Genomic DNA, 18,598 nt, shown 5'->3' with positions numbered 1-18,598 from the left:
AAACTGTACTGAATAAGAAAAATAAATTAAATAATTTTGGGGGGAAAATACATAATCTAACTCAAGTAGATGAAGAAACAGAATGACCCTTGCATTTAACACAGACGTCTTGCCTGGCTTGTTCCCCTACTTCCTTCAGGTCTCTGGTGAAACATAGTTTTAACAGAAAGGCCTTCTCTAACAATCCTCTAAACAAGCACACCCAACTCTCTCTCTATCTTTGTGTCATGCTTTATATTCATGACCTTTAGTATCACCACAAGAACACATCTGTTTGCTTACTGTATGTCTCACCACTAGTAAAATGTAAACACCAAGAGAGCAGTGGAGGGAGAGAGGGCATTCCTGAACACATTATTCCATTTCTAACATATTACTCAATTGCAACCAACTTGTGATCTGAGGTAGATTTTAATGTAATGATGTCAGGCCCTAAAGGAACAGACAAAAAAATACACCAAAGAGGGAATGTCTCTCCTCTTCTCTCCACTTTTTGGTCTCTGCCTATAGGAAAATTGGAATTTCCATTGAAATCCACTCACTCCACATATCTGGTCCCTCTACAGTCCTTACACCTTCAGCAAGTTAGAATGACTAGTCTGACAAAGTTCGAAATTATTTTGGCCATTTTTTACATAAGAGTGAGACCACTCTTATGAGATCTAGAGGGTGAGATTACCGAGTTAAACCAGCCTATGCTCTAGCCAGTGTCTTGTCTCCTTTTATTTAAGACCTACCAGGTCTTGACTTTCTCAGTGCCACCTATGACTGGCTGTGTGAAGCAGGGCCACAGGCTTTATTCATGCTACATGTTGGGTTAAGGAGTCTAACAATCTGCTTTGCAAATCCAGTCAAGTCTCTGCAGGCAGCATGAACAGATTGAGGGTGGGAGGTTTCAGGCCTAAACCATGTTCTCCAGTACAGCTTTTTCCTAAGAACCTTGAATTACAGGTTGTAATAGATTGATAAAGTTTGTCTATCTCATTCAGATAGTAATCACTGAATATATACCATATCAGTCAAAATGTACAACTCCTGACTCAAGAAAAATAGAAAAAAACCATAAAAAGAATATAATACTCCATTGGTGCTAAATAACTTATTTTAATAAATATGTCCTTTAATACAAGTATAAAACAAGATTTCTACCATTTCAACTACAGTTAAACCTAAATTTGAAAACTATGTCAATAGTTAGCAACATGTTAACTCTGAGAAGTTTTTACCTACAAGAGTATCAAAGATAATACTGAACTCTTAAATGTTTAATGCCTTCTGTAATAATATTAAAAATAAACTTTTTAGTATTCCAAGGCTACCAAAGGTCCTCCCCTCAAAAAATCTTTTTTTAAAAACAAGCAGAAGTATAGTCCCTGCTGGTGTTTATACTTGTTAAAATTTTTAAAAACCAAGAGTTCTACCTTGAATATGATTTGAGTACTTCCATGCCATACAAAAATGCCTGATACATACTAAGTCTTTAGAGGCTCATGGTCTTGGTAGAAGAAATCATGTCAGTCAGAGTTTTAAAATTAAAACTGGACTCACACTATGAAATAAAGCCATAAAATCTAACATTATTTAGTACCTTTTCTTCTTACTATTATTATTGTTATCATTTTTACAAATAAGGAACCAGATTTAGTATCATTCTTCATTCAAATGGTCTACTACCATGAGATTTTAGTTTGTTTCTTCTTAATTAGCTGGTTACTATCAAATGCCCAAGGACAATTCTCATTAGAGCTGAGCATTTCCACATAAGGGTAACTAGTCTTAATTTAAAATAAAATTAATAATATATGTACATGTAGGTTAAAATATAACAAACATATGCAAACTAGTAAGAGACATTCAACCGAAAACTGAAAAGCATCCATTAGAGAGGAGACATAAAGGTGAAATTTTTAAATTGAAATAATACTTAAGAATACATGAAATGCTGAGAAAAATAGTTTCTTCTATAGTTAAAAACAAATGTGTTTCAAGGAGAGAGAAAAAAACAAGTTCCTCAAAATGTACAAAGCAAAACATGGGCTTACTAGCTTATTTAAAATTACACCCGATTTTCTTTTGAGAAAAGAGAAACTGTATAAACAAGGGCAAGAAACACACTCAAGACTCAAACTAATACTCTGTTCTCACTGAAACATACTGCAAATTTTTTTTTTAATTTCAGGTATTTCCATTTAGTGTGGACAAAGTATACAATGTTTACATCTGAAATAGGCTAATAATTTATTTTCATTCATAATATAAAGTGATTTAGGTAGTTTGTTCTTCCCAGTACTCAAAATCAAACAGGAGTTGTTTTCCACATCTAGGAATTATAATGGTAATATGAAATAAAAGTTTAATTTTGCTGAACTAAAGCTTGAATAGACTCAAATAAAAAATATATATGAAAATATCTAGATTAAACAATGTAACATTTTAATTTTTGTTATTTTGCAATGGCAGTGGGTTTACTTTTCCTAACATTAAAAAAATCTAGCCTTCTTTTATCAATATAAAACTATTTAAAAATCACAATAGAATCTTTTATATATAACTTAGAAAAACAATTTCGCATGATATACTCATAACACTCAAGAAATTACAATGCAGAAAGGGACAGTCCCCTTAAAGCAGAAAGAAGTTCTTTCTTTTTTGTCACCTCCATTCCTTACATATCTTTATTTTACATCATTTACATAAAAATGTTTATCACAATCTGACAGGTAGATAAGAATTTTTTTGCCTTCTAAAGCTCATCAAGAAAATTTACTCAGTCTTCTTAGTATGTTTCTTTTTAACTTTATCTGAAGCAACAGCTATAGGTTTTGAGGTCGATGAACCAGTACCATTGAAGGATGATTTTGTTTCAGTTTTCTTCTCACATGATGAAAACTGCTGCTGCCAGCCAAACAGCATTCGACTCAATGTATCCTCAAAAGGAGCAAAAGGCATAATAGCAGTCTCTGTAATCATCATGGTTATCTGAAAAAAAAAGTTCAGTTTTGAATTTAAGTACAAATGTTTTCTGTTTCCTAAAACTGAGAGGGGAAAGTAAAAAAGAAAAGATTCAAAACACGTTTTTTTATTGAGGTATAACTGACATTTCAGGTGTACAACATAATGATTTGATATTTGTATACATTGTGAAATGACCATCAAAATAAGTCTAGTTAACATCTGTCACCATACAGTTGCACACATACAAAAAACATTTTTTTTTGTGATGAAAACTTTTAAGATCTACTCTCTTAGCAACTTTCAAATATGCAATACAGTATTACAACAGTCACCATGCTATACATTATGTGCTGATGACTTACTTGTTTATAACTGGAATTTTGTACCTTTTGATCCCCTTTACCCATTTCACTGATCCTCACCTCTCTTCCAACTTCTGGCAACCACCAATTTGTTCTCTGTATCTATGAGCTTGGGTTTTTTAAATTTTATATTCCACATATAAATGAGATCATACTGTATTTGTCTGTGTCTCATTTTCTCACCTAGCATAATGTCCTCAAGGTCCATGCATATTGTAGCAAATGACAAGACTTCATTTTTATGGCTGAATAATATTCCACTGTATGTATTCATATCACATTTTCTTTATCCATTCATCTATCAATGGACACTTAGGTTGCTTCCATATCTTGTAAGTGTTCGAAGTTAACACTGCAGTGAACATGGGGGTGCGTATATCTTTTCAAATTAGTTTTTGTTTCATTCGAATAAATACCCAGAAGTGGAATCAATGGATCTTATGGTAGTTCTATTTTTAATTTTCTGAGGAATGTCCACAGTGTTTTCTATAGTGACTGCACCAATTTCCATTCCCATCAACAGTGTATGAGGGTTCCCTTTCCTTCACATCCGTATCACTGCCAACACTTGTTATTTCTTGTCTTTCTAATAACAGCCATTCCAACAGGTGTGAGGTGTTATTTCACTGTGGTTTTGATGGCTGTCTTCTTTGGAAAAATGTCTATTCTGCCCATTTACTAACTGGATTATTATATTTTTTTGCTATTGAGTTTTATGAGTTCTTTATATATTTTGGATATGAACCCCTTATCAAATCACATGATTTGCAACTATTTTCTCCCATTCAGTAGGTTGTCTTTTCATTTTGTTGATGGTTTCCTTTGCTGTGCAAAAGCTTTCTAGTTTGATGTAGTCCCATTGGTTTACTTTTGCTTTTGCTTCCTTTGCTTTTGATGTCAAATTCAAAAAATTATCATCAAGACTGATGTCAAGGAGCTTACCACCTATGTTTTCTTCTAGTTCTATGATTTTGGCTCATACATTTAAGTCTTTAAATCCATTTTGAGTTAATTTTTGTGAATAGTATAAGATAGGGATTGTTTCATTCTTCCACCATTTTCTGTTTTCTCAGCACCATTTATTGAAGAGACTCTCCTTCCCCTCATTATATACTCTTGGCTTACTGTAAATTAATTGACTATATGTGTGGGGGTTTATTTCAGGGCCAATTCTGTCCCTTTGATCTATGTGTCTGTTTAATGCCAATACCATATTCTTTTGATTACTATAGCTTTGTAATATAGTTTGAAATCAGAGAGCATGGTGCCTCCAGCTTTATTGTTCTTTCTCAAGATTGCTTTGGCTATTTGGGGTCTTTTGTGGTTCTATACACATTTTAGAAGTATTCATTCTATTTCTGTGAGAAATGCTATTGGAATTTTTACAGAGATTGCATTGAATTTGTAGATTGCTTAGGTAGTATGGACATTTTCACAATATTCTTCCAATCCATGAGCATGAAATAACTTTCCATTTATTTGTGTCTTCTTCAAATTTCTTTCATTAATGTCTTAACAGTTTTTAGCATACAGGTCTTTCACCTGAAATTTATTCCTGAGTAGTTTATTCTTTTTAATGCAAATGTAAACAGACTATTTTCTCAACTTCTTTTTCTGATAGTTTGTTATTCATGCATAGAAACATGTAAGATTTTTGTTTATTGATTTGGTACCCTGCAGCTTTAATGAATTCATTTATTAGCTCTAAAAGTTTCTTGGTTTTCCATTTATAATATCATGTCATCTGCAAATAGAGGCAGTTTTACTTCATCCTTTCCAACTTGGACTGATTTCTTTCTTTCCCTCTTTCCTCCCTTCTTTCCTTCCCTGTTTCCTCCCTTCTTTCCTTCCTTTCTTCCTCCCTCCCTCCCTTTCCTTGTCTAATTGCTCTTGCTAGGACTTCAATACTATGCTGAATACAAGTGATGAGAGTGGCCATCCTTGCCTTATTCTGATCTTAGAGGAAAAGCTTTCAGTTTTCACTGTTATGTTGGCTGTGGGCTTGTCACATATGGTCTCTATTATGTTGAGGTACATACCCTCTATATCCACTTTGTTTTCATTGTAAGTGGGTGTTGAATTTTGTCAAATGCTTTTTCTACATCTATTGAGATAATTATATGATTTTTTATTCTTCATTTTGTTAATGTGATGTATCACACTGATTGATTTGCAAATGATGAACCATCCTTGCATCATGGAATTAATCCCGCTTGATCACAGGGTATACAATCCTTTTAATGTATTGTTCAATTTGGTTTGCTAGTATTTTGTTAAGGGCTTTTGCATCTATGCTCATCAGGGATATTGCCCTGTAATTCTTTTCTTGTGGCATCCTTGTCTGGTTTTGGTATCAGGGTAATCTTGGCCTTGTAAAATAAGTTTAGAAGCATCACCTTATCTTCTATTCCTGGAAGAGTCTGAGAAGGATTGCTTTTAATGTTTGGTAGAATTCACCAGCAAAACTGGTCCTAGACTTATTTGTTGGGAGGTTTCTGGTTACTGATACAATCTCCTTACTAGTAATTAGTCTGTTCAGATTTTCTATTTATTTGTGATTCAGTCTCGGTAGGTTGTATGTTTCTAGAAATTTCTCCACTTCTTTCTAGGTTGTCCACTTTGTTGGCACCTAAGTGTTCACAGTAATCTTACAATCTTTGTATTTCTGTGGTATCAGCTGTAATGTCTTCTCTTTCATTTCTGATTTTATTTGAGTTTTCTCTCTTTCTTTCTTGGTGAGTATAGTTAAAAGTTTGTTAATTTTGTTTATCTTTTCAAAGAACTAGCTCTTTGTTTGACTAATATCTTTTATTGTCTTCTTAGTCTATACTTCATTTATTTCCACTCTGTTATTTCCTTCCACTAGCTCTGGGCTTGCAGTTATCATGGGACTTTCATATAACAACTTATGTTTATAACAGTCTATTTTAAGTTGGTAACAATTTAAGTCTAAATGCATTTTAAAGCTCTGTAGTTTTACTCTCCACCCCCCACCCATTTTTTCATTTTTGGTGTTACATTTTACATCTTTTTATCTTGTGTGACCTCTTAATTATTGTAGTTATAGTTATTTTTACTACTTTCAGCTTTTAACATTCATACCAGCTTTGTAAGTGACTGACCTACTACTTTACTATGTATTTACCTTTACCAATGAGACTTGTACTTTCACATGTTTTCTTGTTACTAATCAGCACCCTTTCCTTTCAGCTTAAAGAAGTCCCTTTAACATTTCTCCAATTTAGTTGTGAGGAACTCCTTTAGCTTTTGCTTATCTGGAAAATTCTTTCTCTTTCCTCTAATTACGAAGGATAATTCTACCAGGTAGAATAATCTAGGTTGGAAGTTTTTTTCTTTCAATACTTTGACTATATCATGCCACTCCCTTTTGGCCTGCGAAGTTTCTGCTGGAAAATCTGCTCATAGTCTTCTGGGGATTCCTTCATACATAACAAGCTGTTTTTCTCTTGCTGTTTTTAAGATTCTTTGTCTTAAACTTTTGACATTTTAATTATAATGTCTTGGTGTGGGTCTCTTTGGGTTCCTCTTATGTGGAACTCTATGGGCTTCCTGGATCTGTATGTCTGTTTTCTTCCCCACATTAGGGAAGTTTTCAGCCATTATTTCTTCAAATAATTTTTCTGCCCCTTTCTCTCTTTCCTCTCCTTCTGGGAGCCCTGTTATGGGAATGTTAGTCCTCCTGATGTTGTCCCTTAAGTTCCTTAAGCTATCTTCACTTTATTTCATTCTTTTTCTTTTTTGCAGTTCTGACTGGGTGAGTTCCACTGCTTGGACTTCAAGTTCACTGATCCTTTTTGTCTGCTATTAAACCCCTCCAGGAAACTTCTTAGTTTAGTTATTGTATTCTTGGGCTCTGTGACTTCTATCTATTACCATCTTGTATTTCCTAATTTCTTTGTTGAACTTCTCACTGTATTCAAAATGCATTCTTAATTTAATCTTCAGCAGAAGCAAACCAAGTTAGGTTCTGGAAAAAAATCTGTTCTCTATGTTTATACTTAATTATTGGAAAATAACATAACTCATTAACAATAATATAAGGTACCACATTTTTGAGTGCCAAATGAGCAGCATAAGCACAAAAATATTTAGTACTGAAAGGAATAACAAGATAAAATATCACTGACAGTCCATACCAAATGACCAAGAACAGCTTTTATTACTATGCACTTAACATGTGCCAGAACTTGATAAGTGCTCTATATTACCTATTCTCTTTCAGTATAATCCAACAACTACTCTATTATTATTTTTATCATAGAGATATGTAACTGAAGTTCTGACAGGTTGAACTTGTTCAAAGTCACAGAGGTAGTCAGTGGTGAAGCAGTTTGGAACACTCAGGTTTTGAGCTCAATCACTAAATACACTGCATTCTATCATTATCTAAAGTCACAGACTTTCAGTAAATCACAGAATACTGCCACTAGGAGGAACTGTAGTGAGCCTCTAGCATCCAATGTTGTCCATATACATTTTTATACAGAAGTTACTGAGACACTGAAAGGTAGAATGGAGAATGCTATCAATCTTTTATCTGATAAAATGTATACTGTTCAGAGATGTTTACATTTTCTCAAGAAATTACACTGGTGCCAAAATGAATCTGGGAGAACTTTATGCACTAGAACGGTTCCAAAAAGCCCATGAATTTCCAAGAGTCATTTCCTCCAGCAGATCTCAGATAATGAATCAATCTAGATATTCTTGGAATCAAATTTCCAGAAGAGGTCCCTATATAATCAGCTTTCTTGAGGACAATGGAATCAAGAATAAATTCTTATTATCTGCAATGCAGTCTAGGTAGTGGGGAGCTGGAGACAAAGTAGGTGTCCATCATAAGAGGAATGGAGAAGTGAAATGTATACTGTGTTAACTGTTAAAAAGTAATAAATAGAAAAGTTATGTGAAAAAAATTCTTAAAATATACTGTCAGGTGAAAATGAGACAAAGAATAAGAGTTATAATGTTGCATCATTTATATAAATTAAAAATGCATGCACACACAACACTGTGAATGTACTAAAAGCTACTGAATTGTATACTTTTAAATAGCTGATTTTGTTACATGTATTTCACCTCAATAAAAACAAACAAAATAACAACCACTTTTAAAATGTATGCACATAAACTACAGGCCAATCATGACTAAAAAGCTTCTATCGGACTCAATATCGCAACAAAATCAACATAAAAGACACAAATATATAAAACAACTGTTAAAAGGCACTGGAGAATAACCAGTACAGGCACAACCTGATGGGGCTATGATCCCTAAAAGAAAGTAAGCTGAACAAGGTGAATTTTTCATCTATCCTGGCTTTTCCTTTTAAGAATATGTGTGAGTTCACAGCATAAGGGAATGAAAAGCAGAAATCCCAAATGGGCGAAACAGACAGAGGCTGGAGTCTGAGAAGGCCAAAGCATCTAGGACTTGAGGGCAATAACAGAGGAGGGAACCACATGCAAGTAAGCCCAAAACTCCATGTGTAATCTCTCCTTGGAGTAGTTTACCAATGCTAAGCTGTGCAAACACAGAAAGATTTAAAAAAAAAACCTAGCAGAGAGCAACAGCTGAGAGGCCAAAAAGCCGAGAAGACACGTCAGCAGCCTGCTGCTTGGTACTGGGAAGACCAGCACTAAGGTTGGAGTTTAAGGCCAGGCAAAGTGGAGCTGTCCATGTCCAGGGGTACACCCCAGGCTTAAACTGAGACCCCAAAAGGGTCACATTCTAGAAGGGCAAATATGACACAGAATAGCACTTTAAAAAAAAAAAAGCCTAAAACCAACAGGATTAAAATAATCTGTTTGTGCCTTATACCTGGCTGCCAGAAGAATGCTGAATGTAGTCCCTGCCCTCAGGGCTCTTACAGACTAGTCAGAGAAAGGCAAGTAAATCAATAATTACAAAACAGTAAAGAGTAAGTGCAGTAATGGAGGTTTGCCCAGAAATGTTTAAGTAAAGGATATAGATTTGGAAGTCATAACCTATACAAGTAAAAGGTAAAGGGATGAATACAAATGTGATCACCTGGAGAGAATACAGCATGAGAAGAATCCAAATATGTTAACCTCTGAGTTTATGCCATTACTGGTTAAGATCTAGGAAGAACTTCTTTATATTAAATTATTCTTTGGAATAATTAATTACAATGACATGTACTAGCATAATTACCTTGGTCATAGCTTGACTTTGTGGACTGCCAATAAAAGATAAAAGAATTCAGATCAAACAATAGTCCACTGTCAGGAAACAGCAATGACTTTTTACAAAATCCAAAAGAGAAAAGTGTCAGGATCTAAAGTATTTCCTGAGAACGTGAACCATAGTAAGAATTTTTCAAAGTCAAGTGTTTTAATAGAATCTCCACTCTCAGTAGACTCATCACTCAGCTGAGAAGTATTGCTGACATCAGAAATTACTGCTGAGATAGACTTATGAGGTTCATGGACGGATTCCTGTGAATTTTGCCTCTTATCATGGCTTGATTCAGAAAGGTGACACAAATACAATGATAACAAATGGAACGAACTCTTATTCTTTAAAAATAAAATATAAAACTATCTCCTTACTTAGCAAACTATTCAAAGAAAAGGCATATTACCTAAATTAAATGGCATTTGACTTCATAGTCTCTTGCTTAAAAAGGGAAGGAAGACAAAGAAAGCAAAAGCCCTAAAGATAATCTGATATTTAAACATATCCTAAAATATAAATTAATTAAGGTAAAGGAACTGTTTAAGGCTCTGCCACATTCTTTTTTTTTTAACTGAAGTATGGTCAGTTTACAATGTGTCAGTTTCTGGTGTAGTGTACAGCATAATGTTTCAGTCATACATATACATACATATATTTTCATATTCTTTTTCATTATAGGTTACTACAAGATATTGAATATAGTTCCCTGGGATATACAGAAGAAATTTATTTTTTATCTGTTTTATATATAGTAGTTAATATATGCAAATCTCAAACTCCCAATTTATCCCTTCCCACCCCTTTTCCCCCTGGTAACAACAAGACTGTTTACTATGTCTGTGACTCTGTTTCTGCTTTGCAGATGAGTTCATTAGTGTCTTCTTTCTTCTTTTTTTATATTCCATATATAAGTGATATCATATGGTATTTTTCTTTCTCTTTCTGGCTTAATTCACTTAGAATGATCACCTCCAAGTCCATCCATGTTGCTGCAAGGGCATTATTTTATTCTTTTTTATGGCTGAGTAGTACTCTGCCACATTATTTATATAATATCTCATGTTATATCATTTCAAAATATGCCCAGAAAAATGTGACATAAAATGTAAGGCACAAACAGTACTTACGTACTTTTATATACTTCATAGTGCCTAGCATTGAGAGTACAATGAATAATCATAACTTCTACCTCACACAAATAATTCAAAGATTATTACAATATACCTATATAAACAAAATTTACACAAGTCATCTCTCTCCACCCAGAACATACTTCTTCCCGTCTCCACCTGCCCAAATCCAAACAATCCTTTGTAGCACAACTGCAAAGTGTCTACTCCATTAGGTCCTCCTCAATGCCCTCCAATAAACATCACCTTGCCCTATAATATATATCTGGCAGCTTCTTTCCAGTTTCCCATTCTGGATTTTCCTTTTTTAAATATTAGAAAAACTCATGACTCTCTCCTCATTCCTGTTTCACTCTATGCTTCTGTCCCTATGTAATATAACTGCCTCCCTAAGTTAATTTATAAGCTGAATACAAATCTCAATGAGAAATACCAACAAATTTTATTACAGAGTTAGACAAATTGCCATTTAAGTTCGTATCAATATGCAAAAAAAGGTGGGAAAGACCTGAAAAGAAAAACAAACATGCCAGAATATCCAAAAAACACTGAAGAGGAAAAGTGCCCTATTCTCTTTGTAGTAGGATATGTAGCCAGACTCTAATTTTTGCCAGTCTGGTAAGTGAAAAATGGTATCTGAGTGTTATTTTAATTACTATTTCCAAATGAATGAGTTTCACATTTTTTCATATGTTTAAGGGACATCTTCATACCTTGTCTCTGTGAATGTCTGCTGATAAATTTCTTTTAATTTTTCTATTAGGTTTTTAGTCCTTTTTTATCCCTTAATTTTTAAGAGGTTGTTATATATTAGGAAGCCTTCTGTGATATATGTTGCAAGTATGTTATCACAGTTCTACAGTTGCATTTTGACTTTGTCTTGGTGGTTTTTGCCATGCAACTTAAAAAAAAAAGTTATAGAGTCAAACATCAATCTTTTCTTTATAGAAAAAGAACAAAGTAAGCCCAAAGTAAGTATAAGGAAGGACATGATACAGACCTAAAATCAGTGTAACGTAAAATAGAAAACAATGAACAAAGGCTGAGTCTTTCAAACAAACTGATGAAATTGATAACCTTCTATCTAGTTGAACCGATTTGAAAAGAGAGAAAGAGAAGATACAAATGCCAATACCAGGAATGAAAGTGGAGACATTGCTACAAATCCTACAGACATTAAAGGGGTAACAAAGAAACAAGTTCATGTCAACATAATCAAAAATTTAAGTGAAATGACAAATTCCTTAAAAAGTCCAATTTACCAAAATGAACACAAATAAAATAGAAAATCTGAACTGTCCTATACCAAACATTTAAAACAATACCAAATCTACATAAACTCTTTCAGAGAGTAGACAAGCGAACACTTCTCAACTTATTTAATGAGCCCAGTCTTAATGATGATTCAAAAACGAGACACAGAAATTACAAAAATAAAAAAATCTTCCATGAACACTTTGGAAAAAAAAAACTTGAAAAATATCAGAAATTTTTGAATCCAGCAATACACAAAAAGGATACACCATGACTGAATGCGGTTTATCACAGAAATGAAAGGTTGATATAAAATTTTTTTAAAAATCAATCAGTATAATCCATTATACTAACAGAATACAGGGGAAAAAAACAGTCATCTTAACTCATGCAGAAGCAGCATTTAAGGAAATTCCTTACCCATTCACAATAAAAATTCTCAGCACACTAGGAATAGAAGGGAACTTTCTCATCCTGATAAAGAGTATCTGTAAGACACTTACAGTTAGTATTATACTTAATGATAAAAGGCTAAATGCTTTTTCACTTCTCAGGAACAAGACAAAGATGTCCATTCTCACGATTTCTATTCACCATTACACTAGAGGTTCTAGCCAGGAAAATAAACCAAGAAAAACAAATAAATAGCACCCAGATTGAAAAAGAAGAAGGAAAACTGTCTTCATTACAGACAACAAGACTGTGTATGTAGAAACACTAAGAAATCTACAAGAAAGATAACAGAACCAACAGGTAAATTTAGCAAGGTCACAGGATACAAGAACAACATACAAGAATCAACTGTAAATCTACATATAAGCAATGTGAAATTAAGATTTTTTAATTTAAAAATTACTATTTATAAAAGCAACTAAAAAAAGGAACTACTTCAGGGTAAATTTAAATTTAACAAAATAGATGCAAAACAATGAAAACCACAAAACATTACTAAGAGAAATTTTTAGACTTAATTAATGGAAAGATTTATCATATTAATGGATTATAAGGCTCAGTATTTTTAAGACATTATTTCTCTCAAATGGATCTATAGATTAAATACAATCTCAAAGCCTTTTTTCCTTTGGTCGAAAGTGATTTTCTAATCAAATTTATATGGAAATGTAAAAAACCTAGAATAGCCAAAGAAATATTGAAAAAGAACACAGCTGAAGAATTTATATTACTTGATTTCAAATCATACTATAAAGTTATATAAATTTAAGCTAGTTTGGCATTGCTAAGGATATACATATAAATCAGTGGAATAGAACATAGTCCAGAAATAGTTCTACATATGTAAAGGCAACTGATTTTCAACAATGGTACCAAGATAAGGCAATGACAGAAAGAATAGTCATTGCAACAAAAGGTTACTGGGGAAAGGGTGCAAGAAGGGATAAATTTGGGAGTTTTGAGATTTACAAATGTTAGCCACTATATAAAAAAATAAATTTAAAAAAGAAAGAAAACAATAGTGCTAGAACAACTTTATATTCATATGAGGAAAATAAACATGACCCTTACCTCATGCCAAACATAAAACTTAATTTGAAATAAATCACAGAACTAAATGTAAAAATAAAACTATAAGAAGAAAACACAGGTGAAAATCTTCACAAACTTGGGGTATGAAAGAATTTCTTAGATAGGACACAAAAAGCAGGGTCTTAAAAGGAAATTTTGATAACGTGAACTTCATAAAAATTAAAAACTTCAGCTCTTCTAACAACATTAGGAAAATAAAAAGAAAAGCCACAAACTGGGATAAAAATATTTCCAATACACACATTTCACAAAGGCTTGGTAGCTTGTTATGACTTAATAATAAGATAATCCATTTTTTAATGGGTAAAATATTTGAATACTCCCTGCCCACAATATATAAATGGTCAGTAAGCACATGAAAAGATGTTCAAATCTCTAGTCATCAGAGAAATGCAAAATAAAGCTACAATGAGGTAACTCTATATACATACAAAATGGCTAAACTTAAAAAGACTGACAATACCAACTATTAGCAAAAACGTGGAACCACTGGAATTCTCATGTATTGCTAGTGGGAATGCCAGTGGATACAGCCATTTTGGAAAACATGTCAGTTCCTTAAAAAATTAAACATAGGAGTGAAATCAGCATCATGGCAAAGTGAGCTGCTCCTTCTGTCTCCCCTTCAATCTATAACCAGTAAAATATCCACAACTCAAAAAAGATGCCTCTGCCCAAACATACCAGGATGCTAGAGAATGCCATATACATGTACATCTACAGATGGGTGGACTGGAACACACAGAAGAGGTGGAACCTGAAGAAGTGTGGAAGCCGTGCTGCAGTCCTGGACCTCCGGCTGCAGAAGCTGAGCCCATAGCTCCAGAGACCCCAGTAGCTGCAAGAAGTAGCACACAGGACTCCAGCCTCCCAGCCACAGCAGCACCATAGGCACAGGTAAATGGGCTGCAGGGCCTAGGACCCGTCTCTTCAGCTATGAAGATGCTCACAACTCTAGCTCACTTGTTCCCCCACCCAGTTACCAATCCCAGGAACCTTACAACACCAGACATGGCACCCACACAACCCCAGCTCCCGACCACCATCCCTCTCCCCTCACAATGATGGAGTCTGCCACCCAGGAAACCCTGGACACTGCGGAAGAATCCACCATCCCAGTGCCCTACGTGGTGACACTAGCAACACTGGCAGGAGCAAGGCACCAGTAACCCCTGAGGTACAAGCACTTATAACAAGGGCACAGGACAACATCTCTGAAAGAGGCAGTGGAAGGTGGAAATATAACCAGAGGAAGCGCCGGTAAAAGAAACCAAAAACTTGTGTTATAGCGCCACCTACTGGAAAACAAAAGAAAGGCCTCTAATTTCTAATCTATTGACTCATGAGGAATTAAGTAGAAAGGTGTTCTGGGCTTCAAATGCACGGGCAGATGAACAACTCATCAAGCGCCATTAAAAACCACAGTAACTGTATCACAAAAAGAAAATGGCAATTCTCCAGAAACCAAACCTAAACTCATGGAATATTGCAATATAACTGGTAGAGAATTCAAAATAGCTTCAAAGAAACTCAACAAGCTACAAGAAAACTCAGAAATGCAGTGCAATAAGCTCAGGAATAAAATGAATGAAAAGAGGGAATACTTCACCAAAGAGATTAAAACTCTAAAAAGAACCAAACAAAATTTTTGGAGCTAAAGAACACAATAAACGAGATGAAGAATGCATTAGAAAGCAATGGAAATGGAACAGATCACATGGAAGAGAGAATTAGTGAGCTCAAGATAGAAATCTAGAAATGATACTAGTAAAAGACAAAAGAGACTCAAGATGTTTAAAACAAAGGGAAACTGTACAAGAGCTATCTGACACTTTTAGGAAGAGCAACATTAGGTAAAGAAGAGAGAAAGAAGGGAGTAGAGGGTTTATTTAAAAAAATAAAAGCTGAGAACTTCCCAAACTTGGGAAATGAACTGGATATACAAGTCCATGAAGAAAACACCTAACTACCTCAAAGCAAAAAGACCTTCTCCAAGACATATTAAGATTGTTAAAAACTAATACAAAGAATTTTTTAAAGAATAGTAATCTACAAAGGAACCCCCATTAGGCTATCAGCAGATTTCTCAGCAGAAACTCTACAGGCCAAGAGGAAGAAGAATGACATTCTCAAAATACTGAAAGGTAAAAACTGTGAGCCAAGAATACTCTATCCAGCAAAGTTATCACTCGGATACAGAAAAGAAAGAAAGACCTTCCCAGACAAACAAAAACTGAGGGAGTTCATCAACACTAGACCTGCCCACATGAAATGTAAGAAACAAAAAGTAAAAGTACACAAAACTTTGAGTAAGGTGATAAATAGACAGAATCAGGAAATCGAAACTCTATATCAAAATAAGTTTTTAAAACTTTATTACAGCATAAAAGTTACAGGGCAGGCAAAACAGAAAAATAACTGTAGCTACTTCAATTTTATAACAAATTCACAACACAAAAAGGGATAATTTGAGACAATAAAAATGTAACAGGAAACAAAAAGGACAGAATCTATATAGGTAAATGAAGACAAGATACTATCCATGGAAAAAGGACCATTTGAGCTACAAGACGTTTTATACAAACCTCATGACAAAAAAGAACAAAGCTGGAAGTATCATGCTCCCTGACTTCAGACTATACTACAAAGCTACAACAATCAAAACAACATGGTACTGGCAGAGAAACAGACACACAGATCAATGGAACAGAATAGAGAGTCCAGAAATAAACCCATGCATTTATGGTCAATTAATCTATAACAAAGGAGGCCAGAATAGATGTACACTGGAGAAAAGATAGTCTCTTCGGTAAGTAGTGCTGGAAAAACTGGACAGCTACATTAGATAAGAATATTTCCTCACACCATATACAAAAATAAACTCAAAATGGATTAAAGACTTAAATGTAAGGCCTGAAACCATAAAACTCTAGAAGAGAACATAAGCAGAATACTTTCTGACATAAATTGTAGCAATATATTTCTGGATCTGTCTCCCAAGGCAAAAGAAATAAAAGCAGAAATAAACAAATGTGACCTAATCAATCATAAAAGCTTTTGCAGAGCAAAGGAAACCATCAACAAAACAAAAAGACAATCTACCGACTGGGAGAAAGTATTTGCAAACGATAAGACCAATAAGGGATTAATATCTAAAATACATAAACAGTGCATAGAATTCAATATATTAAAAAAAAAAAAACCAACAATCTGACTTAAAAATGGGCAGAAGACCTGAATAGACAATTTTCAAAAAGAAGATATACAATGGGCCAACAGGTACGTGAAAAGACAAGCAACATCACTAATTATTGGGGAAACTCATATCAAAACCACAATGAGTTATCACCTCACACCTGTTAGTATGACTATTATCAAAAGGCAAGCAATAACAAGTGTTGGAGAAGATGTGGAGAAAAGGGAACCTCATACACTGTTGGGAGGAACATAAATTGGCACAGCCACTACTGAAAACAGTATAAAGATTCCTGAAAAAATTAAGAATAGAACTACCATATGATTCAGCTATCCCATTTCTGGGTATTCATATAAAGAATACATAAAAAGTAACTCAAAAAGATATATGCACCCCTATATTCATTGCAGCATTTACAATAGCCATGACATGAAAACAACCTAAGTGCCCATCAATAGATAACTAGATAAAAAAGATGTGGTATATATACACAATGGACTACTGGTATATATATACAATGGAATACTACTCAACCATTATGAAATAAGTGAGACAGAAAAGAAAGGGAACATAACAAATATACATGTAGACATATGTAGACCCCTATACCTCCAAATAAACAATGTATTTACTTTTCACATATACATATAATAATAACAAAATCTCATCAATAATAGTACAGAAATGATATGATTAAAAATGGGCAAATGATCTGAATAGACATTTGTCCAAAGAATATATACAAATAGCCAACAAACACACAAAAAGATGCTCAACATCACTAGTCATCAGGGAAATATGAATCAAAATCACAACGAGTTGCCTCTTAACACCAACTAGGATGGCTCTATAAAAAAGTTAAGTGTTGGTAAGAAAGTGGTGAAATCAGAACTTGCACACACATTGCTGGTGGGAATGTAAAATGATGAAGCCCCTTTGGAAAACTGTTAGTTCTTGAAAAGGTTAAAGACAGAGTTACTATATGATCTAATAATTTCATTTCTATATGATATACCCAAGAAAAATATAATACATAACCACACAAAAATTTGTACATGAATGTTTGTAGCTCATTATTCTTATTAGTCAAAAAGTAAAACAATCCAAATATCCATCAACTGATAAATAAAATGTGGTATTATCCACACAACTGAGTATTATTTGGCAATAAAAAGGAATAACATCCTGATACATACTACAACATGGATGAACCTCAAAAACATCATGCTAAGTAAAAAAAACAGTCACAGGTCACAAATTGTATGATTCCACTTATATGAGATGTTAGAACAGGCAAATTTGTAAGCAGAAAGTAGATTAGTGGTTGTCTACAGCTGAGGGGATTGAGGGAAAAAGTCAAGTGACTGCTAATGAGTATGAGGTTTATTTTAGGGTGAAGAAAATATTTTCATATTGATTGTGATAATAGCTGCACAACTCTGTAAACATACTAGAAACCATTGAATTAACACTTTAAATGGATAAACTGTATGGTATGTTAAAATATATCCCAGTAAAGCTGTTGCAAAAAAATACAGCTCAAAGTTTGATGACTGGAAAAAGAGGGCACATATGAAGAGATTTTGCCTCAGGTATTTTAAGTATAATATTTGAATTATAACAATCACAGATCACCTTCATTGCAGAGACTACTGGAATAAAAATAAATGATCCCTAAAGTGATTTGGTTCTTTCTAAGTTATAAATAAATTTACATAATACATCCTGTTTTCCTTTTAAGGATCCCATAGTTAAGTTTTCAGCCAAAAATATCTAGGCTGAGATAGTTATTTATAAAATTTTTCTAGGCTTAAATAATAATCTTATTTTAAAATCAATTGTCTATTTATGAATAGTGAAAAACATCTAATAACTGTTAAGAAGAATAATCAGAATTAGCTTCATGATACAGTTGCAAATAAAATTCATTAACATG

The 18,598-nt window shown here is 33.7% G+C and overlaps 1 protein-coding gene across 2 annotated transcripts in view; it reads right to left on the bottom strand.

Moving 5' to 3' along the window:
• Positions 1-1,114: 1,114 nt before the first annotated feature.
• TMEM38B (transmembrane protein 38B) overlaps positions 1,115-18,598 on the bottom strand; it is a 41,731-nt gene continuing 24,247 nt past the window's right edge. For both annotated transcript variants that reach the window (XM_032478123.1, XM_032478124.1), the window contains one exon: positions 1,115-2,979. In XM_032478123.1, the coding sequence (XP_032334014.1) occupies positions 2,764-2,979 (216 nt within the window). In that variant the 3' untranslated portion in view covers positions 1,115-2,763. The remainder of the gene's footprint in view (positions 2,980-18,598) is intronic.

Source organism: Camelus ferus, chromosome 4 (genome assembly GCF_009834535.1).
Source record: "Camelus ferus isolate YT-003-E chromosome 4, BCGSAC_Cfer_1.0, whole genome shotgun sequence".
Lineage (NCBI taxonomy): Eukaryota > Metazoa > Chordata > Mammalia > Artiodactyla > Camelidae > Camelus > Camelus ferus.
The sequence above is the reverse complement of the archived record's forward strand: the minus strand, read 5'-3'. Positions and strand labels throughout refer to the sequence as shown.